Source organism: Vipera berus (genome assembly GCF_964194415.1).
Source record: "Vipera berus genome assembly, chromosome: 6".
In the NCBI taxonomy this organism is placed as follows: Eukaryota; Metazoa; Chordata; class Lepidosauria; order Squamata; family Viperidae; genus Vipera; species Vipera berus.
In genome coordinates this window covers 20,466,016-20,492,397 of record NC_138208.1, presented here as the reverse complement: position 1 = coordinate 20,492,397, position 26,382 = coordinate 20,466,016, and the positions used below count along the sequence as shown (strand labels likewise).

General features: G+C 41.9%; 1 protein-coding gene across 1 annotated transcript in view; it reads left to right on the top strand.

Annotated features, from left to right (window-relative positions):
* The first annotated feature begins 11,982 nt into the window (after positions 1-11,982).
* Positions 11,983-26,382, top strand: part of MAPK11 (mitogen-activated protein kinase 11) — a 49,108-nt gene continuing 34,708 nt past the window's right edge. Inside the window, exon 1 of the mRNA XM_081330161.1 lies at positions 11,983-12,134. Within this exon, the coding sequence (XP_081186287.1) occupies positions 12,022-12,134 (113 nt within the window). The 5' untranslated portion in view covers positions 11,983-12,021. The remainder of the gene's footprint in view (positions 12,135-26,382) is intronic.

The window sequence follows — 26,382 nt, the reverse complement described above, 5'->3', positions numbered from 1 at the left end:
TTGGAAACGAGGCAGAACTTTTCTGATTGGAATAAAAGCATTCAGGGTCTGTTCTGAAACATCACTTCATGTTTCTGATACACAAGGCCATCATCCCTCAAACAGATACTTTTGTGATGTATTAGTTTTCAACTTCCAGGCTGGCTGGACAATATGTGACATTCAGAGATATCCATCAGTAATGTTTCTTCTGCATTATAGGCCCACTAACGTATAAAATACTATTGTATCTTACAAAACTGATCACTCACCATGCCGATGGAAGAGAATGAAGAATAAATGCTACAGTAGTTGCAGGTTGTAAAAGCGAAATTTTAGATTCACATAGTAGAAAGTCAGTCATCCTTTGTTCCATTTAAGGTTCCTTGGGCTTTAATATTTTGATAAGTACATTAAAATTCCTAGCACCACGTCCTATAGATATTTACTTGGAAGCAATGTTAATGGGTTTTCTTGACTTCAGTGAACCCTATTCCAAGGTACAATGAGTTTTAGTCTATACAAGGTCATTCATCCATCAGTTTAGGAGGGCGTTGGGTTAACATTTCCATTTTGTCACCTGATCCAAATACAGAGCAAAATATGGAGTTCGCTTTATTCAAGCTTTATTATTGACAGCATCATCATCTGTTATGTAAGAAATATATTAACTTGTCAAAACTAACCTACTATATTGTAAATATGTATATGTATATGCAGATAGTCTTTGACATTTGAGCCGAAAATTTTCATTACTAAGCAAGACAGTTTGCCCCATTTTACAAGCTTTCTTGTTAAGTTGGTAGCATGGTTGTTAATTACATTTGGCTTCCCCATTAATGTTGCTTGTCACAAGATTGCAAAAGGTGATCACATGTCCAGGAGAATTCTGCAACAGTTGTATGTGTAAAAAGTGTCATAAGTCACTTTTTTCAATGCTATTGTAACTTTGAATAGTCACCAAATGAATGATTATGTATCCTGCACTAAATAAATGAGTTGAAATACAGAAAGTTTTTTTCCAGGAAAAGAATTGTAATCTACAGACTTTTATATGAAATGTGTGTTGACTTCCTAAGAAAGAAACTTCAGTTGCTGCTGTACAATAACCAACCTCATGATTACACAGTGATGGCGAACCTTTTAGAGACCGAGTGCCCAAACTGCAACCCAACCTGACTTATTTATTGCTGGGTACCAGGTGGGCATGGCCCACTAGGTGGGCGTGGCCATTGGGTGTGCATAGCTGCAGTGGCCATGCAGACTAGGTAGGCGTGGCTGGGGTGGGTGTGGTCACCTCGATGTTGCTCATGGGGAGGGATGCCTGTGGGGGCCGGGCAGGGTTGGGGGAGATCCAGGGGGTCTCTGGCAGGTAGGACGGTGGGCAGGAGGCTCGTCCTGTGGGGTGAGGCCAGGCGAGGCAAGTCGGGGTGCCATTGCCATGGAGCAAGGCAAGGTGAGACAGGGGCTGGGGCGGCTACTGCCTGACACCATCAGGCCCCTACTCCATCCATCCCATCTCTTTTTCCTTGCAGTTGGAGAGCAGGTTGCTGCTGGTCATCTCCTTGGTCCCCTCACAGATCTTACCCTTGGCCAGCACGTAGAGCCTGTTTCCCTTGCACACCTGACACACCTTAGCCCCTCCTCGGGCCACTGCTGCCAGCAGCTCATGCAGGTGCATTAGACTACCACCGCTGCCTGGAGCACCTGGCCCGCCCAGCACAAAGGAGGTGAAATGGCTGGCTAGCAAGCTCGAGTAGAGGTGGTAGAGCATGCCCACCCAGCAAGCCAAAGGCTACCCCAAGCAGGAAAAGCTGGATCCCCATTGGTGCCATGGCCTCCCAGTCCCAGCTAGGCGTGTGTGCCTCCCCCCATCTCTGCTGGGTCTGGGCATCCATGACACCGATGGGGATCCGGCTTTTTCCGCTCAGGGTGGCCTTTTGCCTGCTGGCCCTGGGCGTGCTCTACTACCTCTAACTGGGGCTTCCTAGCTGATTGCTTCATCTTTTTCATGCTGGGCGGGCCTGCAGCTCTGGGCAGCGGCCTAACGGACCTGCACGAGTGGCTGCCGGCCGCAATAGGTACTGAGATGTGCGAGGGAAATGCGCTTCACCCACGGGCCAAGGGCAAGACCCTTCAGGGGGCTGAGATGACTAGTGGCGACCAGCTCTCCAACCAAAAAGCCATTTCAGTGTTGCTAAGGACAGAAGAAGTTAAGTGCTACAGTACTTCCAACTCACACAGATTACAATAATCCTAAATGGAAAGATTAAAATGGTCTCACAATCAACAGTTCTCTTTTAAGCTGATCTGTTCAGAGGAATAATAAAAAAAAACACTTGAAGTTGAAGTCCTGCTTTAGGCATGAACTTTAGGTCAGTCACTCCCTCACAACCAAACTCAACTCACAGGATTGTCGTTGCTGTGGGAAAAATAGGTCAAGGAAACAGTATTTGGGTTGAGTTATTTATAAAGGCAGGATAAACATGAATAAACATAAACCGAGATGTACCTCAGCAGAAGTGACTGGGGGAGTGAAGGGATGGGAGCCAACCATGTAAAATCATTAAACAGACCATGTTAACAGCACTATGAAGACTACCACCAATGGCTTAATAAAATAACCAAACATCTCCATGGGATTAAAAACGGAGGGAAAAAGCTACAGTCCAAAGAATTTCCCCCTCTCCCCCACCCTGACTTTGTTTAAAAGGCAGCTCTCATCCACTCCCAAAGCTTCGGGTGTGGCAAAGCCTCGGCCACTCACCTTGGGGCAGGGTCTGGGCAACTTTCTGATTAAGTGTCAGCTTTGGAGGCACGCAGGTTGTGTTTTCAGGGGGAAGGGTGGGGGTTTTGTGGGGTTACTTTAAAATGGGGAACACCCATCTTAGTTATTGTTAGTGGGAAAGGCTTTGCTCTTACATGCGGTAAGATAGTAAGTTCAAGGAGGCCATTGTATTCCATTCAGCCACGGGTTGGCTTTACCGTGATACATACAACTCTTGTGTTTTAAAAATGGGTTTAAAGGTTTGGGGGGAAAACGCAGTGAGAAGTGCCTTGCCACCAGCCACTACTTTCCCCCACCCCTGATGGAGTGCTCCATCACCACTGCCGCTTCCCCCACCCCCCCACAGATTGCCCTGCCACTGCCGTTTCCCCCCCTACCCCGCATGGATTGCCCTGCCGCTGCCATTTCCCCACCGCCTGCATAGATCGCCCTGCCGCTGCCGTTTCCCCCCCCCACGGATCACCATGCAATCGCCACTTTCCCCCACCCTCGCACGGAGTGCCCTGCTGTTGCCACTTCCCCCCCACTGCCCGCACGGATCGCCCTGCCACTGCCATTCCTCCCTCCCGCATGGAGTACCATGCAACCACCACTCCCCCCCAGCATGGAGCACCCTGCTGTCGCCGTTCCCCCCCACCCCCTGCACAGATCGCCCTGCCGCTGCCACTTCCCCCTCACTTCTTGCATGGATTGCCCTGCCGCTGCTGTTTCTCCCCAATCGCCCGCATGGAGTGCCCTGCCACTGCCATTTCTCCCCCCCCGTCCACATGGAGTGCCCTGCTGCTGCTGTTTCCCCCCGACCCACCGCACAGATTGCCCTGCCACTGCCATTTCACCCCCACCTCCCACATGGAGCACCCTGCCACATTTCCCCCCCACACCTGCCACACGGAGTGCCCTGCTGCCACTGCCATTTCCCCCCACCCCCTGCATGGAACACCCTGCCACTGCCGCTTCCCTCCCACCCCACGTGGCACCTTCTTTTCAGCTCTGACGCGGTCCCCCGTCACTTCTTCCGCCACTGTGTGGGACTAAAAATAAAGTTCAATCAATTCCAACTTTGTGAGATCTTTTTTTTTCTCACGAGAAGTTGAAATTTATTGATTGATTGATTGAACTTTTTTTTTTTTTTGCACATGGCAGCGGAGGCTTAAAGCGAAAAGGATTTATAAATCCCAGCTTGCCCAGGGAGATTTTGATGCAGGTTGCTCATGGACGAGACTGAAGGCCTAGGACTGGGGCAACGGCGCGCGTGCCCATAGAGAGGGCTCTGCGTGCCACCTGTAGCATGTGTGAGATAGGTTCGCCACCACGAACATAAGTGAAGAATAAACAAGAATTAGGTACATTCGTTCTTTCCTTTATTTTGGAAAACATTTGGCTCCAATTGCCTCCATCTGGCATCACATAACTTTGAAAACTGCTGCTAGGAAAGATCATGAGGGGAAAGCATATTTACTTATCTAATTTATAACTGTCTCCCTAGCAATTAGGGAGCAATTCAGCTTTAGTAGTTAAACAAAAGAAAAATGTGTGCTCTTGCTACATTCCCATCACTCCTGCCTTACCCTCTCTTGTCAATCTTCTACTGATTTTTAATAAATATCATAAGAGTAAAAAGTCTATATTAAGTTATACGCTGGCAATGACAGGAATCAGTGTCTAGGAGAAAAGAATATCTGTCGTTCAGGATTGAACCATGGAGTCCTTGGTGCTTTCTAGTCTTGGCTGTTTATTTACAGACAATTCATTACTAGATTAGGTAACATCAATCTGGCACAGCACTGGCAAAGAGAAACCAATACAGATTGGGAGGCTAAATTTAAAGAATATGCAGCAAAGAAAAAAGCCACATATCTTCATAACAGAAGTTTAACCAAATTCATAGTACTGTATGTAACATATTACAGATCAAGAACAGCTAAGACATTTAGAATGCAGTTTTTGAAGAAAAACTGTTTTTTTAAAAAAAATATTAAAATGACTTAAATAGAAATTAGAATAATCATAGATATTTAAAGCATAGTGTAAAAATATTTTAGCTGCAGTTAGCAGTCAGGAGGAAAAAGAAAGAAAAAAATGCAGAAATAAAAGAGGGGGCTACTTAAATACTTTTTTTTCTATAATGTCCTTTACAATTTTTAAATTTTATTTTAATCACTATGCCAATATCATCCTTTGAATGTTTACTTTTAGCTTTAATACAAATCATATGCAACCGTAATGCAAAGTTTATGCAAACAGATTAGGATTCTCAAATAAATAGAAGCTGGCTCTTTATTTTGTGGCATATTTAGAGTTGAGTATGACTATTTTAGCTGAATTTTACCTGCAAAATTAACTAAAATTATTTTTAGTTTTGTGTTTCTTATAAAAAAAATTTGACAAGGCATCACAAAAAAAGAAAACCAGATAATCATTAGGTAATGAATTTGGAAATGTTCATAAGGGAATTGTATCCATTTGTGTTAAATATCATGTTAATTCCCCTAGCAAAAAAAAGATAAACAGATAAAACAGTAAAAATATATTTTAAGGGAGCATTTATTTAATCTGGGCCTATATGCAGTTGTATATACTAACAACTGCATATAGGCCCAGGGTTGTCTGGATTAGTATATACACAGACAGGAGAGTCAAAAAAGTCAAGATGGTGGCTACATAATCAAAGCTCTCCCCTTTCCTTAAAGGAGTTGTCTGCAGGATGCACATAAAAATGGGAGGAGGGCTTGATGAGAGAGATATCTCTTGATTTACTTTTTTTTTAGACACCCCTGAAAGGGTTAGAGCAGGCATGTCAAACTTCTAGCCCACGGGCCAGATGCGTCATGCCAAAACTGTGCCCACCCTACTGCCAGCAATGGGGAAAAAGTCGCGATACGTCACGCAATGTCACATGATGTCGCAAGTTTGACATGCCTGGATTAGAGTGTACAGCAATCTGGCTGGGGAATTCTGGGAGCTGAAGTCCAGACATCTTAAAGTTGCTAAGGTTGAGAAAAACTGTCATACAGGGTGTAGAGCAGTGGTGGCGAACCTATGGAACGCATGCTAAAGGAGGCACTCAGAGCCCTCTCTGTGGGCATGTGTGCCATCGCCCCAGCCCCGCCTCCCCCATGACCCCCTCCTCACCAGCAGCCCCCCCGAGGAGAGTTGCCCCTGGGCGCGGGCCACGTGGAGTAGCGCAGCCAAGCACATGGCAGCCAGGCAGCAGGAACAAGACTCTGCCCTCATGCTCCATCGCACACAGTTGATGCTGCGGGGCATGGGTGGAGGGTGTGGCTGCCATGGTACTGCTGGGCCCCTGGGCAATCTGCTGTGGCGAGCCATGGAGGCGGTGGGTGGCCCTGCGGGCAGGCAGGACAGGGAAGAGCGGGGGTGGGCAAGGGGGCGGAGCGGGGGAGGGCCAGGGGGTGGTGGTGGTTTGGGGCACTCGATCTCTAAAAGGTTTGCCATCACTGGTTGTAGAGATTGGTTTTAAAATGACCTGTATGAAAATATCCATTGCTATTATTTTTACAATATATTTTAAGGCTCGTATGAGATGTAAGCAGCCCTAAATCTCTGGATGAAGTGGCATGTAAATAGAATAAATAAATGAATAAATAATAGTAAAATGCTACTTTTGTACCACAATACAGTAATTCAGGATAATTTAGGCTTTCACACTCATGAGTTGGAAGAAAAATATAGTATCATGGGTATATGGCAAAAATGATGCTACCAGATATTTTACATGGTGATATTAGCACTTCTGTTGAAAAGCTTTTATTCTTCCTTTGTTGGACTTGTTTTATAGCTCATGAAAGGTTTTTTTTCTTTTCCCCTCAGATGAGGAACCATTCATTGTATACAGGTAGTCCTTACTTAATGATGGTATTTGAGATCAGAATTTCCATCACTAAATGATGCCGTCATCATGCATGATGTCAGATAACTGCTCTAGTCAGAGACAGCAGTTCCAAAAGTCCCCAGTTACCACTTAAGCAAGGACTGCACAGGTTAAGTGATGATCATGACTTCTGGCTTTCTCCAGATTCTCCACTGACTTTGTTTGTGGGAAGCCAGCAGGGAAGATGGCAAATTGCAATCATCTAACTGTGTGACACTGCAACGGTCAGAAATCCAGGCCAGTTGCCGAGTGCCTGGATTGTGATCACTTGATTATGAAGGCACTACAACAAGACCAGTTATAAGTGCCATTCAAATTTGAACAGTTGCTGAATAAATGGTTATTAAATGAAGATCATTTTATTATGCTGGTGGATCCTACTTGGCAGCAATTAAGATCCATAAACAGACAAGGATACACAGTACGAGTAAACTCACTGAAACCCCCTTTTATTCTTTATCTGTACATCCTTTTTATAACTACAGAGCCCTCTTCGTTTTAATTAATAATTTTGGTATGACGAATTTTGTAGGAAGATTTTAAGGTTTTAATACACTGTATAATATTATGTCAGCAATACTAGTTGTGAGTGTTTTTAATCTCTTCTAAATTCCAGAATGATTGAAATGTCTGTAATTCTTTATTTTATCATGGTCTATGATCAAAATAAAGGATGGATGGATGGACGGATGGATGGATATGGTCTGGGCCTTTTGCAAGCAGGGAAAATTTCATTTATTCTGTCAAGTGTTAAAAGTTTAAATCTGGGTTCTCCCAGATTCAGTCCTTATTAGATAGGCCTTACTTGTTTTTGCAGTATCAGTCCATTTACAACCTATTTTCACTATGGAATTGTTTTCTGGTACATCTTCATTTTGTATATGTGATAGAAACGAGTTGGGAGCTGGTATCATCTTATTTATGGAATTAAACTCAGTGGAACAATAACTTTGGGATTGCTGTTAAGTCCAGGGTCTTGTTTCCCTCCTTTTAATAAAAAATGGTAATATAACTTTCTCTCCCTGTGCCAAAATTGGTGGGAAGGAATTGAGCTGACTTTTCAGAAGATACAACAGTGGCAAAGTCATCTTCCATTGGCACAGGTTCAAATGGGAGAGTGTTAATGTCAGCAAGCTTTTAAAGTTGCACTGGGCATTTCATGGGATAGAATTGAAAAACTACTAATGCTCAATAGTAAGGTTAGTTCCAAATTGAAATAGCCTCATATAGCTTGGTTACATTATATATTTGCCATTGATGTGTCCCAGGTGAATTTTATTGAATTCTGAAGTATAGCCCGAAAACAATATGTTGCAATATAAAAAGTGTAAAAAGGTGCCTTATCCATGCAAAACAGAACTACAAACATTTACTGTTAAGAGAAAGACAATGATGAGGTGAGTTCATTTTATTTTGATACTGGTATTACTCCCAAAGGAATCTTGTAAACTGTATTATACAAAATAAAAAAATAACAGTTAAAATCCATAATAAAACCACCAATCCTGAACGAGACAAGGTAATGATTTTGTAAAAAATAGTTTTAAAAGAAGGCAGCCCTGTGCTGGGCAAGTTGTTTTTCTACGTACTACACGTCTGGGAATTTTGAAGAAATAGAGATGATCACATTGTATCAGTATGGCTAGCCCTATATTCAGCAGGATTTTAGCTCCACTAGATAGACCAGAGCAGAAAATCAACTCTTGAAACACTCTTCAGAGGAGCAACCGTGAAAATAACCACTCTCAGGACTCACAGAAGAGATAAGTGACTAGAAACTATAACATTCCCAAACATACAACCAAAAGTACAGATTCATTCGTAATAAAAAAGAGAAGTCACATTACATGTGTAATGGAATGTATGAATGATCCTGGAGAATGAGGAGAAGAGACTTAGGAAACAATCTGACAAGCAAGGCAGCAGCCCTCAGTCAGTTACGAGTCAGAGAAAATAATTAGGAAGGATCCGGCTTGCTGTGTCAAAAGTTAAGAAGCAGAAAATTTGTGCCTTCAGATTTGCAAGATTGATGCCAGCCCTCACAGGAAAACTAGACAGGAAACATGTCAAGATGAACAAATTCTACTTAATGTAAACCTATGTTAGCATAATCTTGAAAGTCTGAAGGTACACATTTCTGGCTTCCACTTGTAACTGTTTGATCCATTAGGGCTGGTCCTTCCAAGTTTCTTTCTCTGACTGTTAACCGACTGTGAACTCTTGCACCTTCTGTCTGACTATTCACTAGGGTCCCCAAACTCCAAGCTGCAGACCAGGACCAGTCCAGAGGCAAGCATGTGGAGTTTCATTTGTGCATGCGCAGGATTATGTTGCACGTGCAAAACCATCTCCTCCTCCCCCCACTGCCACTGTTGGCAGTCCGTGAAGCCAGAAAGGTTGGGGGCCGCTGTCCAACTCTTCTCCTATTTCTTCAAGGCCATTCATACATTCCATTACAAAGTGAAACAATCAAAATCTTCAAAGGAATAAAATTCACAATGGGAAAAAACAACACATGACTCTTCCTGGATATCCTCATCAGCAACGGAAATGTTGGCAAATTAGAAATGCAAGTCTTTTGAAAAACAACCCAGACTATTCAAGTGCTCCATTATCAAAGTAATAACTCACAAGAGGAGCTGTCTAAGAACATTATTCAGATATCCACAAATGAAATGCAGCAAACCAGAACACCAGTAAAAAAGAAACAGGCCGCCCATACAACATCTTTCAACAAAATGGATACCCTGGCAACTTTATCAAAATTGCCTGACCATTCAACCCACTACAGCAGGGGCGTGAAACTGCCGGCCCATGGGCCGGATGCATCATAACAAAACCATGCCCACCCCATTGCCAGCAATGGCAAAAAAGTCATGATACATTTTATTTTATTTTATTTTAATTCCATTTATATCCCGCCCTTCTCCGAAGACTCAGGGCGGCTTACAAGCTTAGCAGTAGCCTTCATTCTATGTATATGCCTGCTTATTAGGGCTTTCACACACACCCCAAGTGGCATTATTACAAAGTCAGCTTAATTGCCCCCAACAATCTGGGTCCTCATTTTACCTACCTCGGAAGGATGGAAGGCTGAGTCAACCTTGAGCCTGGTGGGATGCGAACCTGCACTAATTGCAGGCAGCTGGTGTTACTTAAGGAGGCATTAGCCCACTGCTCCACCAAGGCTCCTACATCACGATACGTCACGTGACGTTGCGAGTTTGACACCCGTGCACTACAGCATAACCAACCCAAGCTATGAAAAGGATACTGCTATGTATCAAAAACAACTCAGGAACAATCAACAGACTATTAAAACCACACGGTATTACCATAGCACACCAACCAACTAAAGCCCTCCAAAAGATCTTAAATAAACCAAAAGACTTAGTAGTTCAAGAAGAAAAAAATCATATACAGTGTAAGGACTATAACTATATAGGACAGATAAGCAGAAGATTAGCAGAGTGCATCCATGAACACCAACTAGCAGTCAGAGAATACTCTTGAACTCCTTGATCTCATGAATACATGGACATGCTCAACCATAGTTTCAGGTGGGAAACTGTGAGCACACTAAACCAAACTAAATGGAAAACATTGGTAATTCCTGGAAGCTTGGCATTTAGACAAATAAGCCATCAATAGACACAGAGAAATAAAGTATATTTAGGTAAAAGGTAAAGGTTCACCCGCACATGCGTGCTAGTTGTTTCCAACTCTAGGGGCCGGTGCTCATCTCCGTTTCAAAGCCAAAGAGCCAGCGCTTGTCCAAGGACGTCTCCGTGGTCATGTGGCCGGCATGACTAGACGCCAAAGGCACACGGAACGCTGTTACCTTCCCACCGTAGTGGTCCCTATTTTTCTACTTGCATTTTTTACGTGCTTTCGAACTGCTAGGTTGGCAGAAGCTGGGACGAGTAACAGGCGCTCACTCTGTTACGCGGCACTCGGGATTCGACCCGCCAAACTGCCGACCTTCTGATCGACAAGCTCAGCATCCTAACCCACTGAGCAAAAGACACAATAAGAAAGCTAAGAATGAAACAAAAAGACCAGAACATATCCTCCCTAGCAATCAACACCCAGGCAAACAATCAAGCAGAACACAATACTCTGATCAAGGAACTACCACATCTCCACCAGTAGCTGCCAGGGCAAGCTAGTGTATATAAACAGAGAGCAAGCGCCACACTCATAACACTGACGATGTTACCTATAGATGTTACCTAGTTGGATGGTGAAACATCTATAAGCAAACAACTAAGTTCAGAGAGCACCAAGGACTCCATAGTTTAAAATGTCCTTGGGATTGTTTTTCTTTTCTGTTTTCCAAAAGATAATTCAGCTACATCTGCTGAAAGCTTCGTCTGCTTTCTCAAAGTCACTTCATACAGTTGTGTGATCAGTTATTTTACTGCAGTGAGTTAAACTATTCTATTTAATGTTCTATCTTAATCATTGTTTTAGTGTGCTACAGAGAGAATGCAGGGCCTACAGAGCCAAATATTTGAACAAACACAAGGAGTGGAAGGTGTGTCTCCACTAACCGGAGTAGTTAACCACGAGGGTGCCAAATTTAGTTGTGGTTTCCTCATGCCAATCTCTCGTGCCTCCCTGAATATTACATCTCATCTTCATATTTTACAGTAGCATTTAGGATGGCCACCACTGTAGCATCCAAGTGACTTTTACTGTACTGAGTTACATATAAAAAACCCAAAGACTCCCTCTTGGATTTCTTTCTTTTAAGAACGAATTAATTTTAAGCCCTCTTCCCAGGGAACTAAACATAGGGAAAACTAGTTTGGCGAGCCTGTGCAAACCTATTCCTCCTCTTGTGACATCTTCCTCAGTCTACCTTTAGATTGGCATAGGATCCTCCATTTGATTAGATGTGTCATTCCCATTATCTCCGAGTCTTGGATGTGCTGGGAAGAGAACGATGGAACTGGAGTCGGAAACACGTAGAAGGAAGACCCAACTTGGGGAAAGCAAAGTAGCGTTGCATGGAGCAAACATTTTTCTTTAACGACTAAGGCCGGTCGGAGAGGCTGCCCGACCAATGGCCGGGATTCAGATCGGAAAGGGAAACCTATCGCCTTGCAATCGATTCCAGCTCGATTTCTCTTCTCCTTACTCTGCTCAGCCTCTCCATTCATCTCCTTTCTCTCTCTCTCCCTCCCTCCCTCCCTCCTCCTCCTCTCCTCCCTTCTCCATCTCCTCAGCGCCGTCTGTTGGCCTCCTCCCCTCCCTCGGTCTCCTCCCCGCCGGCTCAGTTTTGCTCTTCCACTTCCAGCTGCAACTCAGTCGCCGTTGCTGCTGCTGCTGCTGCTGCCGCCGTCGCCGGCTCGGGAAAATGTCTGAGCGAGGCGGCTTCTATAAGCAGGATTTGAATAAAACAGTGTGGGAGGTTCCCCAGCGCTATCAGCACTTGACCCCGGTGGGCTCGGGGGCTTACGGCTCCGTGTGGTAGGTGCTGGAGGGGGAAGGCAGCGGGCAGGTGCCGGGATGCGCTTTCAGGCATCTCTATCCGGGGCGGGGGTGGGGTGGGGTGGGGTGCGGAAGGAGGATTCCCCGTGAAGGCTTAAGAGTAATTCCCCCGCCATTTAGGAACTTAACAATGCGGAACAGCTTAACTCGCTACAAACACACACGGCCTGTCTTGTGCTGGGCGTGTGCGGAGATCGAGGAGGCGCACAATGGGAACACACCCACAACCCTGCAAGGCTCCGGTGGCATCTGAAGAGACCCCGGGTGCCGGCATGAAATAATGAGAGTGGGGCTGGGCAGGGCCGACTTGTGTACTACCCCCCCCCGGCGGAAGGAGGTCACTTAGAATCTGGTGCTTAAGTTAACACAATAGGCCAAGCTTGAGTTTTGATTTGGTCTGGGCTGTGTGTTTGTGTGTGTGTGCACACGCGCGCAAGGGACAGATTTGCGCGTCTGGGGGGAGTGGTGGGGGGCTTCATTTCGTTTGCGACCCCAAGCCCTTCGGTTAGTTGTATGGTTCACTGTCTTGGACAAACGGGCAGGTGGGTTACAGGTAAGGCAGAAGGGGAATTGGGGTGGAGCATAGGAGAGAATTACAGGCCTAGATAACGTGTGAAGAAGGAGGCCTGGATAGACTGATTTGCTTGGTGGAGTACAGTATTTGATTTACCAGTAAGTGTTTATTCTGTCGCCGATGATTTGCAGGAAGCAATAGACCAAAAGGGGAGAGAAATATTTGGAGGGGAGGGGGCAATGCATACAACTTGACCTTACTTTGTGTAAATAAATAATTATTTGGGGGAAATCAAAAGAGCCACTTCGAAAATGCTTTCGAAATAGAATTGCAAGTAACGAGGCAGATGGAGCAGGGCTTTTTAAAAAGTATAGGGACCTCTCTCTGGCAGACTTCAGAGTTGATCATCTTTTGTTTGAAGCAGGTGTAGGCAGAGACTATATGTATATGGGTGGTGTGCAAAAGGTGTGCAGTGTAACAGGCTTTGTTTGTCTTCCTTGTTGCTCTGAATTGTGCAGCCCACTGGGTTTGTGTTCAGATTCCTGTCTCTTCCCTGCCCCCACTGGGCTTTGGAGCAGAGACAGGGCTTTCACAATGCAATTCAGCCTGGAATTCTTCCCAGGTTGCTAAGGGTAACCCCAGACCATGCCAGCTACTGAAAAGAGGTTTCCCCAGGCTATTTTTGAAGACCTTCCCTCTTTCTGCATTGTACTGCAATGGGAATGGGACTTTAAGCAGGGTGATGCTTTTCTTCCTACAGCTATTAAGATCAAATCTGAAGAGCTGTTTTAGAAGCTGTTAGCAATATTTTGGAGTGATGCACCAGCCTTACTGAAATGCACTCTAGAGAGAATTGAGCAACCCCATTTCTCTAGAAAAGGATCATATTTCAAACAATTGTTATCTTTCCCCTTTATATATCACATGATTGCTACGTATCATGTGGAGTTCCTTTGGGTTAACTGCTAGTCAAGTAATTAAAAATTATGCATCAAGATTTATGTTATTAGTGTTTGTGTAATTAGACCTCAGGATAAAAAAGGCCAAGTTTAAACAAATCTCTAAATGAGAAATCAGTTGGGGGAAAGTAAACCTAAGCATGTCGCTTGGGATGGCTGATGGGAAAAAAGAAAGAATATACATATGATGTAAGAAAAAGACATAACATTAGCTTTGTTTGTTTTGTGCAGTCAGAAGTAAGGAATTTGGGAGTAAATAGGATAAGTTTTCAATGTGAAAGGAATTTATATCAGAGCTGAGGCTATTTAACTTATTAAAATCTGTTTGTAGTTGTCCTGAGCAGTAAGGTAGCCAAGTTTCTGAATGTCACCATATAATTCTAAAGTGAAGCTTAAAGCAGCTGGCCAAAAACTGCAAACATTTAATCTCTTTAAGTTGGGTGTACATGACTAGCAGAACAACAAATATGATTCAGTGCAGTAAAGTACAAAGGGAGAGGATACTGGAGGCCAAAGAGAAAAAAGTACTTTTAGATATACCCTAATGAGATTCTGTAATTATCCAGAAGAGTTATCTTTAGTGGATATTTGGTAAAAGATGATTATGTATGATATGTATAATTTATATAGAGATTTATAAATATGATAAATGTCCTGACTTAGGCAGAATTTTGTCTCATATAAATTGGGCAGCATCAGTGTCAAGACAGATCATTAGTTCACAAGATTTTTATTACAAATATTGTCACAGGATGTATTGATTGGTATGAGCTAAGTTAGTTTTAAAAGACAAATAGAACATTGTTGGAAAATTGACTTATCACTAAAACAATGAAATGGATCTTTCATGTTCAGAGGCAGGATAACAAGTCTTATGGACATAAAATGGCCAAGGATAGGTATATTCATGTGTTGCTTCAGAAATCCTGGAGAATTTGGCTGGCCATTTTGGAAACATGGACTGGACAGGTCAGCCTATAAGTATAAGAGATTAGTAGCTCTGTTTTACCCAAAGTACTTTTCCAAAAGGGAACTGGACTTTGTTTTTTCTTGAAGACGTTTCTCTTCTCATCCAAGAATGAGAACCGAAATGTCTTCAAGGAAAAACAAAGTCCAGTTGCCTTTTGCAAAAGCACCTTCAGGATAACCATGAGCTGGATGGATGACTGAGTATCAATAGAGACATTTGGCTCTCTTTTACTTTTATTAAGCTTTGATGAACTTTACTGAGGACTTGAAATGTGTTCCATAACTGCCAAGTGTTGATTTTGATATAACTGTTGATGGGATTATTCAAGTCACTATATTGATATATTTGCTGAGAAGGCAATAGCAAACTTCTGCATCCTTTCCAAGAAACCTGCTTAGGATATATCTGTGTGGTCACTAAGAGCTGAGATGAGTGAAAGGGAATCTTACTTATTCAGTCAGGCGCACTTTTTCACTTGGGGGTTAACGGGATCTATTGTGTGTTAAATAGGTAAAGGTAAAGGTTCCCCCACATGTGTGCTAGTCGTTTCCGACTCTAGGGGCCGATGCTCATCTCCGTTTCAAAGCCAAATAGCCAGCGCTTGTCCGAGGATGTCTCCGTGGTCATGTGGCCGGCATGACTAGACGCCAAAGGCGCACAGAACGCTGTTACCTTCCCACCATAGTGGTCCCTATTTTTCTACTTGCATTTTTATGTGCTTTCGAACTGCTAGGTTGGCAGAAGCTGGGACGAGTAACAGGCTCTCACTGTTACGCGGCACTCGGGATTCGACCCGCCAAACTGCCGACCTTCTGATCGACAAGCTCAGCGTCCTAACCCACTGAGCCACCGTGTCCCTGTGTATTAAATAATCCCTTGTAAATGATTCCTCTATACTGTGTTCTAGTACCGGTATGCAACATGGCCAATCACCAAAAGTCAGTATGGTGTTAAAAAGTTAAGGAGTTGGACTAGACCTGAGAAAGGCAAGTTCAAATCCACCTAGAGTTATTGAAGCTCATTGGGAAACTTTGGACCAACCATTACTTTTCAGATCAGACTTCCTTGAATGATTATGATTATGAGGAAGATTGGAGAAGAGAATGGCCTTTGTATTACCATGCACTCTTGGAGGGAAGGAAGGATATGCCACTAATGAATTAAATCAGAATGATTTTCAGGGAGTTTCAAGTAAATAAATAATTTGATCACTTGAATAGGAAGATGATGACAGCTGAAAGGTCAGGCTGTCTGGGTAGTATGTGATGGTAAACCCCATTATTCATTCAGATGGCAACTGCATTTTCTGTCTTTCAGGGTAAAAACAGACCTTTAGCAACGATCAGTTTGTGCCTTAATTGATTTATCAGTGGAGGTGTGAAATTTCTTTCTGAGAAATTTAACCATGTAATAGTGAAATAATTGATGCACACATGTACACAGATTCAATAAAAAAGAACTTTGCTGGTTGTTTCAAGGCCTGTGGGGAGAAGTTTTCTGTTCTCCAGACTGAACACACTAGAGACTCTTTTATCATCTTGAATGCTCTTTTCTGGACATGCTCCCGTTTGTCCATGTCTTTCTCAAAGTGGGACAATTCAGAACTGGATGTGATAGTTTAAGTGCAGTCTGATATGGAGTAGAGAAAAAGGATATTTTCTCTTTGTCTTGATAAAGGTAAAGGTAAAGGTTCCCCCGCACATGCGTGCTAGTCGTTTCCGACTCTAGGGGCTCATCTCCGTTTCAAAGCCGAAGAGCCAGCGCTTGTCCGAGGACGTCTCCGTGGTTATGTGGCCGGCATGACTAGACGCCAAAGGCGCACGGAACGCTGTTACCTTCCCACCGTAGTGATCCCTATTTTTCTACTTGCATTTTTATGTGCTTTCGAACTGCTAGGTTGGCAGAAGCTGGGACGAGTAACAGGCGCTCACTCTGTTATGCGGCAACTTGGGATTCGACCCGCCAAACTGCCGACCTTCTGATCGACAAGCTCAGCATCCTAACCCATATTTAGATTTAACTCAGTTATTCACCTTATCTGAGACTAGCTCACTGGAAAAGGCATTCATATGTGTTCTTCATACCACCCTGTGAAGAACTGAACCTTTGAATCCTACAAAACAGTTGTTAGTGAGGTATGCTTCCAATTGTTTATATGTCCACCACTTAGAAAATGACTTCATTGTGACCCCAAATTTCTTAAGCGCCTTCAATGCTATTGAGTGATCTTCAGCTTTGGGTACTTTTTAAAAATCACTTTAGACAGAAGAAATGCTATATGATCATAAGAAAACAAAGTCTATTTGCAGGTAGACTGTCCAAACATTGATTTTTTTTCTTCCTTTCCACTTTTGCCAGTGATTTTGCAGAGTCATTGCACAGTTTAATTTCTGAGGAGCTAGTGTAGCAGTGTATCCATATGGAGAATTATTCCGACAATTGCTTTAGATTCTACCAGTAAACGTGGCAAGAAGAATTAGTGTTTTCTATCCTATATTGGCTACTTTAGGTTAGTTTGCTGGTTAGTTTGCTTATCTCATGTTGTTAACGTTATAATGTTTGTACAACATGCGGATCCTGGCAAAAGTGATTTATAAGAGAGAGACGACTCACACAAAAATAGGCAAAACTGTCAATTGAAACTATACAGTAGTCCTCGACCTACAACAGTTCATTTAGTGACTGTTCAAACTTACAACGGCACTGAAGAATTGTCTTATGACCATTTTTCACACTTGACCATTGTAGCATTACCCACAGTCATGTGATCAAAATTCAGACACTTGGCAAGTGACTCAGTTTTATGACAGTTGCAGTGTCCCAGGGTCATGTGATCACCTTTTACGACCTGGCATGCAAAGTCAACGAGGAAGCCAAATTCACTTACTAACTGTGTTACTAACTTAATTACAGTGATTCACTTAACAACTGTGGCAAGGAAGGTTGTAAAATGGGGCAAAATTCACTTAACAAATGTTTTACTTAACAGCATAAATTTTATACTCAATTGTGGTTGTAAGTCAAGGACTACCTGTACACATTTGAAATAAAATGCAGAACCCATAAGCTATAAGCTTTTACAAAACTGAAGCCTTCCTTGCAACAATAGGTTATCTTAATTATGATCTCTTAATTGAACCATTCTATTGTCCATAATTTGGGTTGTTCACAGAGAGGTTTTTCCCATTCTTCCTTGGGAAACTTCTCATGCTACGTGGCTCACTTTAAGCAAACTTTCTACTTACCGTATTTTCTGGCGTATAAGACGACTGGGCATATAAGACGACCCCCTACATTTCCTGTTAAATTATAGGGTTTGGGCTATACTCGCCGTATAAGACTACCCCTCTTCCAACGCACACCAAATAAAAATTAAAAAACATCAGATTTGATTTTAATATGGTAATTTTAATTCAAATGCTTATGACATGCAGGTGCTTAGTAGGAAAACTGTCACTTATAAACATAAGGCTGTTTGTCATCAAACATGTAAACATAAAACAGTGCAAGTGGATTAAACTAATAATAATAATAATAACAATAATAATAATAATAATAATATAATAATAACAACAATATAAAAATAATAATAATAATAATAATAATAATAATAATAATAATAATAATAATAATAATAATAATAATAAGAAGAAGAAGAAGAAGAAGAAGAAGAAGTAGTTGAAGTTGGAGGGGACCTTGGAGGTCATCTAGTCCAACCCCCTGCTAAGGCAGGAAACCCTATACCATTTCAGACAAATGGCTGTCCAGTCTCTTCTTAAAAACTTCCAGTGTTGGAGCATTCACCACTTCTGGAGGCAGGTTGTTCCACTGGTTAATTGTTCTAACTGTCAGGAAGTTTCTCCTTAGTTCTAGGTTGCTTCTCTCCTTGACTAGTTTCCATCCATTGCTTCTTGTCCTGCTTTCAGGTGCTTTGGAGAATAGCTTGGCTCCCTCTGCTTTGTGGCAGCCCCTGAGATATTGGAACACTGCTATCATGTCACCCCTCACCCTTCTCTTCGTTAAACTACACATACCCAATTCCAGCAACCGTTCCCTATTTTCCTAATTCACTTTTTCACTTTTCCTAATTCACTCTAAAGCTTTCCCTGTGCAGAGCCTTACGTAAAACCAGCTGCCTGCAATTAGTGCAGGTTCGCATCCCACCAGGCTCAAGGTTGACTCAGCTTTCCATCCTTCCAAGGTAGGTAAAATGAGGACCCAGATTGTTGGGGGCAATAAGCTGACTTTGTAATAATGCTGCTTGGGGGGGGGTGAAAGCCCTAATAAACAGGCATATACACAGAATGAAGGCTATTGCTAAGCACATTGATTTGTGCTTTAAATTGTAAGCCACCCTGAGTCTTCGGAGAAGGTCAGGATATAAATGGGATTTTTTTTAAAAAAAAGACCAAATGGGAGATCCGCTCCAGGTTTTCCAGCCAGCCCGCCCAGTTCCTGAGTCAAATGTGTCCTTAGAGCTAAGCCGCTGCTCTGGCTGCTGCCTTCCCCACCTGCCTTTCAAGTTGGGATATACTACAGCTGCTCTTCAACTTTAGAAAGAAAGACGCCCAGACCCCAGCCTGTAAAAAATCACAGACTGCAGCTTCTTCTCCAATTGGTCCCGCTTTCCCTGCGCAGACTAAATGGGAGATCCGCTCCAGGTTTTCCAGCCAGCCCTGTCCCTAAATTTTCAGCACCCGGCGTATAAGACGACCCCTGACTTTTGAGAAGATTTTCATGGGTTAAAAAGTAGTCTTATACGCCGGAAAATACGGTACATCAAGTGATTTAAAATGTATTTGATTCTTTGTTGCACATAAAAGGATTGCTATTTGATGAAGCTAATTAGAGATTCCTGCCTTGCTATTAACAGAATCATGTATTTCTCTCTCTAAATTTCATTTCCACGTGACTTTTTTGTTCTTGGTGCAATTCTTGCTTTGAAAGGTTTCTAGTTTGCACTCTCCCTTCTAGCTTCCATGTCACTTATTCATGTTTATTCTGCCATTTTATGCTTAATGCACATCAGTTGAGATGAAATGTTATCATTTTTCTTAGCATCTATCCTGCATTCTTACAAGGTCCATTTATTTTTGCAGAGCACTTACTTTGTTTTTGTAGTGAAATTAAATCAATGCATGATGAGTGGGGTTGGCTTGTTTATCAAGTTGATACTGATTTGGACTGAAAAGGAATGACTAGCTCAAGGCCAGTTTCCATGCCTAAGAGAGGACTAGAATCTACATCTCCTTGCTCCTAGTCCAGCACCATAGCCAATTCACCAGGTTTGGCTGTTTTTGAAGTGAATTTGAAACACTCATATGGGGACTGTAGCCAAGAAATTAAAAGATGCTTGCTCCTGGGGAGGAAAACCATGGCAAATCTAGACAGCACACTAAAAAGCAGAGATATCACCCTGTCAACAAAAGTGCATATAGTCAAGGCTATGGTCTTCCCAGTTGCAATGTATGGCAGTGAAAGTTGGACCATAAAAAAGGCTGAGCACCAAAGAATTGAGGCCTTTGAACTATGGTGTTGGAGAAGACTCCTGCGAGTCCCTTGGACTGCAAGGCAATCAAACCGGTCAGTCCTAGAGGAGATCAACTCTGACTGCTCTTTAGAAGGCCAGATCCTGAAGCTAAAACTCAAATACTTTGGCCACCTGATGAGAAGGAAGGACTCACTGGAGAAGAGCCTAATGCTGGGAAAGATTGAGGGCAATAGAAGAAGGGGACGACAGAGAATGAGGTGGCTGGATGGAGTCACTGAAGCAGTAGGCGTGAGCTTAAATGGACTCTAGAAGGTGGTAGAGGACAGGAAGGCCTGGAGGAACGTTGTCCATAGGGTCGCGATGGGTCGGACACGACTTCGCAGCTAACAACAACATATATATATATATATATGTATGTATGTGTATATATATATATATTAAATTATATGGATTTGTGTAGTGATCCTAAAATCCAAACATATCCATTTAAAATCAGTATTAGTGGCTACAATCCAGATGACTTCTGCAAATATGGAGAAAACCAAAATGAAGAAGACAGATTCAGGGTCTTAGACCAAAAATACTGGGTTAGAAACCGGATTCATACCTTTCTTTAGACATGAAGTGTGGGCTTCTCTCTCCTCATGCTTTCTGCAAGGACACAGGGAGATTTATAAAGGTGGTCCTTCCCTTACAGCCACATTTGGGTCCTGAAGATACAGTGTTAAATGGTATGGGCATCATATGAAAACACCCAATTTTATGACCTTTTTTGCTATGGGTTGTTAAGTGAGACATCACAGGACTGCAACTTGCAAATTTCAATTCAGGCTTCTTTATTGACTTTGCTCATCAGAAGCCAAGCTGGGAAACGGAGCTCAAGTGTTAACTGAACACTGCAAGGAGTTCTTGCCAAGCACCTAGATCACAATCACATGACTGTGATGACACTATCAGTTGCAAGGACTGACTGGAAGTCATATTTTTCAGTGCGGTAACTTTGAACAGTCATTAAATAAATGATATATAGCTCTCAGTCACCTGAAAGATGACAAAAAACATATTCTCTATCATTGGCAGTCCATCAGCTTCTTAGTCCCTCACTTCTCTGACATTTAATTTCGGGTTAAAGGGTCTGATAGCCCAGGCAAATTCTCTGAGTGATAAAATTCATTCATCAATAAAAAAAATACTTCCCATCAATAATAATTTGTTCCCAGCTATAATAATTTTTAATACAAGTTCATGCAATTTCTGAACAGCACGTATGCAGTGTTTGATTGAGGTTAATATAATGTTGCTAATTAGTGTAACAGGTTTATGGCTTATATGTGGTTCAAATATGATTAGATACTGACTCTTGGTTGTGTTTTTGGATACAGTTCAACTCAGATAGAATCCTTTTTTTAATTAGGGATTCTACAGTTACAGAGGAAGTATTAACTCATCTCCAGACTTTGTTGTCAGGTTTTCAAGTGGGGGATAGTGTGTTGTGCTGTGTATGTGTTAACTACCTTGTAAGGGACTGATAACAGTATAAAAGATCATTGGTTATCATTTGCTTTGTTTGTTGCACATAACCCTCTGTGAAAACTTCATAACAGTTACAAAGGAAAATAAATAATAGTATTATAAAAATCTTTACCTCTATCTCACTGAGGAATATCACTCTTCATAACAAAGTAATCACATATTGCGGGGTGGGAATCTTTCATTATAACAATCCCAAAGGCTTTCTGACAACAGCCAGGTCTTAGCAGCTTCTCTAAATGGAGAGCTTATCTAACCTTGGATGGAGTTTGCTCCAAAGAATAGGACAGGACAGGACAGGACAGGACAGGACAGGACAGGACAGGACAGGACAAGAATACAACAAGAATAGAATAGAATAGAATCTTGGGGGTCTTCTAGTCCAGCCCCCTGCTCAAGCAGGAGAACCTATCCCATTTCAGACAAGTGACTGTCCAATCTCTTTTTAAAAACCTCCAACGATGGAGCACCTACGATTTCTGAAGGCAAGCTGTTCCACTGGTTAATTGTCCTCACTGTTAGGAAGTTTCTCCTTAATTCCAGGTTGGTTCTCTCTTTGGTCAGTGTCCAACCATTGTTTCTTGTCCTCCCCTCTCGTGCTTTGGAGAATAGTTTGATTTCCCCTTCTTTGTGGTGGAGGAGACGAGAGGCAATGCAGACGGCCTTCTTGTGGCCCCTAAATATATCACTCCTTCAGAAATGGAATTTAAAAAGTGTTCTCCCTTCTAAATTTAATGGGTAGGCATTTGGGTGAAGGTGGTCTTGAAGGTACCCAGATTCTGAGCCATGGAGGGGTCTAAAGTTATAACTAGCCTCTTGAATTGCACTTGAAAGCCAACAAACAGCCAGTACATTCTTGCGATAATGGGCACCCATAACTGCTTGAATTGTATCTGAACCAGCTGTACCTTCTTGATGGTATTTAGTAGTAGTTTCCTGTATAGTGGATTGCAATAATCCAATTGAGAGATGACCAAGGCATGAATGATATGAGCAGGCTTGCTAATTCAGTAATGGTTTCAATAGGTACACGAGCTGTGCAGTGCGCTGTTTAGTCATTAGCTGCTACATTATTTTTAATAGGAGTTGTTTTCCAAGAATTTGTTATGAACTTGTGCAGTCCAAGGAGGAATTCAGAACCAAAGTTGAAATATTGTTGGTCTGAGTTAACAATCTATTTCTGATTTTCACATTCTGAACTAATTTATGTAAAACATAATTATTTAATTCCCCACAGATTTCCCACATACAGCAACATAACATCAAAACATTTTTTTAAACTTATATTTTCACATTTATCTATGAACATAGCTAGTATGCTAGATTGGTATTACAGGAAAATACCACTTCCTCACAATCCATATCAGACAAAGATGTGTACTAATGTGACATTGAAGTTTTGTGTTTGTGAATTCCAGCATAGAACTTGAGTAACATATTTTAGCTTGAGTTTCAGTACAAAGAATGTGTTTGTTATCTGTCCTTCACGTCAGCAAATTCTCCATTTCCATTTTACAGAGTTCTTGCAATGCGTAAAAATTTACTTTCTTTCTTGTTAGCAACCAAAACGTTCCTTGCAAGGGCTCCTTGTGAACTAAAAACTGTGAAACAAAGAATTGTCTAAAAGTAACAACTGTCAAGCCATGAAAATAATTCTAAGGGTGTTTTTTTGCTTTGAACTGATGAATTGTAGCATTACAATCACATTTTTACAAATTGCAATTGAGCAAATCTGTTACTTCTTTGTAGCTGCCTTCTATGACATTGTATTCTCTAGAATAGATCAGGGGTGTCAAACTGCCGGCCCAGAGGCCGGATGCATCATGTTGAAACCGCGCCCACCCCATTGCCGGCAATGGAAAAAAAGTTGTGATATGTCGCGACATGTCACGTGACATTGCGAGTTTGACACCCCTGCTCTAGATGCTGGACCATGGATTGAAGAATACTACTGAGATCCTCCTGGACTGGGCAGACTTTGCTAACCTTTTCTGTCTTTTGTTCTGCACATCTGAATATGCCTCATGGAGAATGGGTGAAGCTACAATTTATTTTCCAAGAAAAGAGGAATCTTTCAGAAGAAGCTATGGTAATATTCCCAATGTTGGCTTGTTTTTCCTCTTACACTGACTAGAGCAAGAGCAAAATAATAGGAGAAGATCTGTGTCTAGAGGCATGTTGTACCCTAACCCCTATTAAACCAAGGAATCAAGCCATGGTAATGCAAATGGGAAGAAACAGGGCAGTTTGCAATACAGAGAAATAGACTAAGTTTTCACCAGGCTTTTTATCGTTAAATCTTTATTAAAAGTAGCTCTGTGTTTAGGAGATGAACTCCACAGAATTTAGTGAAACTTTGAGTTTTCCAGCTTGCCATGATCATGTCTGATAAGACTTTCCATAGTGAGGCCTCATTCTTTGATTTCAACCCCAGAGCTGGGCACAAATTTTATTGTGCTCAGTAACATAATTCACATTGGAAGCAGCAAAATGTTTTACAGTCCCTCAGAGACATAAAAAGAGGAAGAAGGTTTGGGAGGAGAAAATCTGAAAATAGTGTTTGGAATGAAGAACTGTGCAAAAAGACTTTCATTCAAACAGCGTCAGCAAATAAAACACTTTTAACTAGTTCCATTCAGTTGCTTCAGATTCTTTTCTTTCTTCATTTTTCTTTCTCTCACACGCTTTTGATCCTTCTGAAAATCAAATTTGGGAAGGGGTTTTTGCCAGTACAAAAATATGAGGACTCCATATAACAATAAACTAAGCAGAATTTTGTTACAATTCTTTATGGGATATACTTTGGAATGTCATAAAAATTCAAGATAGCAATGTCAAACCATAGCTAATTTGTGTGTGTGTGTGTGTGTGTGTGTGTGTGTGTGTGTGAGAGAGAGAGAGAGAGAGAGAGAGAGATCAATCTGCTTGCAGTATTAGTTTTAAAAAAACAATTAAAGAAAGACAATTCAGAAAAAGCCTGTAAAGTTTTTTTAAAACGTGTCACTGACGTAATTCTTTGAGAGTTCTCTACACTAAAGACCACCCTTGGAAGCTTCTTACCTTTAGTCCCTGCTGTTCTAATTGAACTAAAAAGGGATTTGACCAGAAAACACCTAGCCATACAAAATCTGGAGTAAGACAGTGGGAGAGATTTCCACTGTAATGCAGAATCAAAATAACTTTATCAAAGACTATTCCTCTTGAGCGCCAACGTTTAGATTTGAAATGCTTTCTGCTTCCCTTTTTATATCAGGCTAGCTTGTGTGTGTGTGTGTGTGTGTGTGTGTGTGTGTGTGTGTGTGTGTGTATGCATGCGTGCATACATGTGCATGTGTGTTCTATCTCACCTAAAAGAAATATGGAAAGATCCATCAGCTCACTATGTTTCTAGCCTGTTTGTTAAGAAAGGTTTGTATTTTGCATCTACTGGGAATCTGAGTAGGCTGATACAAAGGAACTACCTATTTCTTTCTTTCTTTTCTTGGCAGCACACTCACCTGCAGGCAATCCTCTATACTTTCCAGCATAGAATTCCTGGATTTCTGCAGCAGGATAAATTACTCAATGCAATGCTTCGTTAAATCTCAATGTCCAACACTTACAAACCCTTTACTAGGTGGGATACCAACATATATTTTAGAAAAAGAATTTTAAATTTCAGATTGTGAAATACCAGTCTCTGCCAAGATACGTAACATTTGACACGACATAGGTAGAGTTCTGAGCATCACAAGTCGCTTAGTTGGAGCGAACATGCACAGGACCAATATTAGTAGTCTTGATTGTTTTGCTGTTGGATTGCATTGGGTGATGACAGCACCAATTACTGTTTGCAATGAAGAAAGATTCTGAGTCACCCAAGGTTAACTTATATGATCAAAGCTTTGTGCATTTATAGTGAAAACTTGCTTACTGCCAGTGGCACCTGGAGCAATCTTTTGTAGCATTGTAAATTGGTAGATTTTAATTAATGATGTGCATTAGAGGATTACATTAAAGCATATCAATATTTAGCAGGCATAATTAGCATTTGATATATCTAGACAGGGTGGCAGACTCTCTAATGAATAGAGGCTCCAATCTGTTCACCAGGGGCCCAGAAGTCAGATCTTGATGCTCCCAAGGCAACCTTGCCTTGGAGACATGGAAGATAAGGAAGCCAAATTTAAGGAGACTGATTCTCTGGGTATTTGTCAAGATAGATGGGAAAGAGGTATCACTTGAGGATAATCTTTGGGTAGTTATTATAAAAAACACAAAATGTATTACGTGTCAAATGTTACAAAATAACGACAACACCTGAGATAGTTTCTCTCCCGCCCCCAAAGAAAGCGTAGCTAAGGTTCTTATATCAGCAATGTTTTAGCTTTAATTCAGATATTCAGGACCGCTCTGTGGAAATGTAATCTGAACAGGAGAACCTGGGAACAGCTCAGTTCTTTTTTTTTTTCATTAGTTATTTTGTTCCTGCAAGATCAACTCGGGGAACCTTTATAAAGACCTGCTGTTGCCCCTGTATGAATTAAGATTTCTCTCATTCTGAACTGGATTCGCTGGCTACATTCAAGTGATTGTCCCTTTCCGCATAAGGTGTTAAGTTTATGTTTGCCTTCTACAACTTTGAATGAGTGATTATGTGCCACCAAGTCACTTTTGGTTCCTAGTGGCCACATATAGTTTCTCTACGGCAATGATTCCCTAGCCCAGGGGTAGGCAACCTCGGCTCTTTTATGACTCATGGACTTCAACTCCCAGAATTCCTG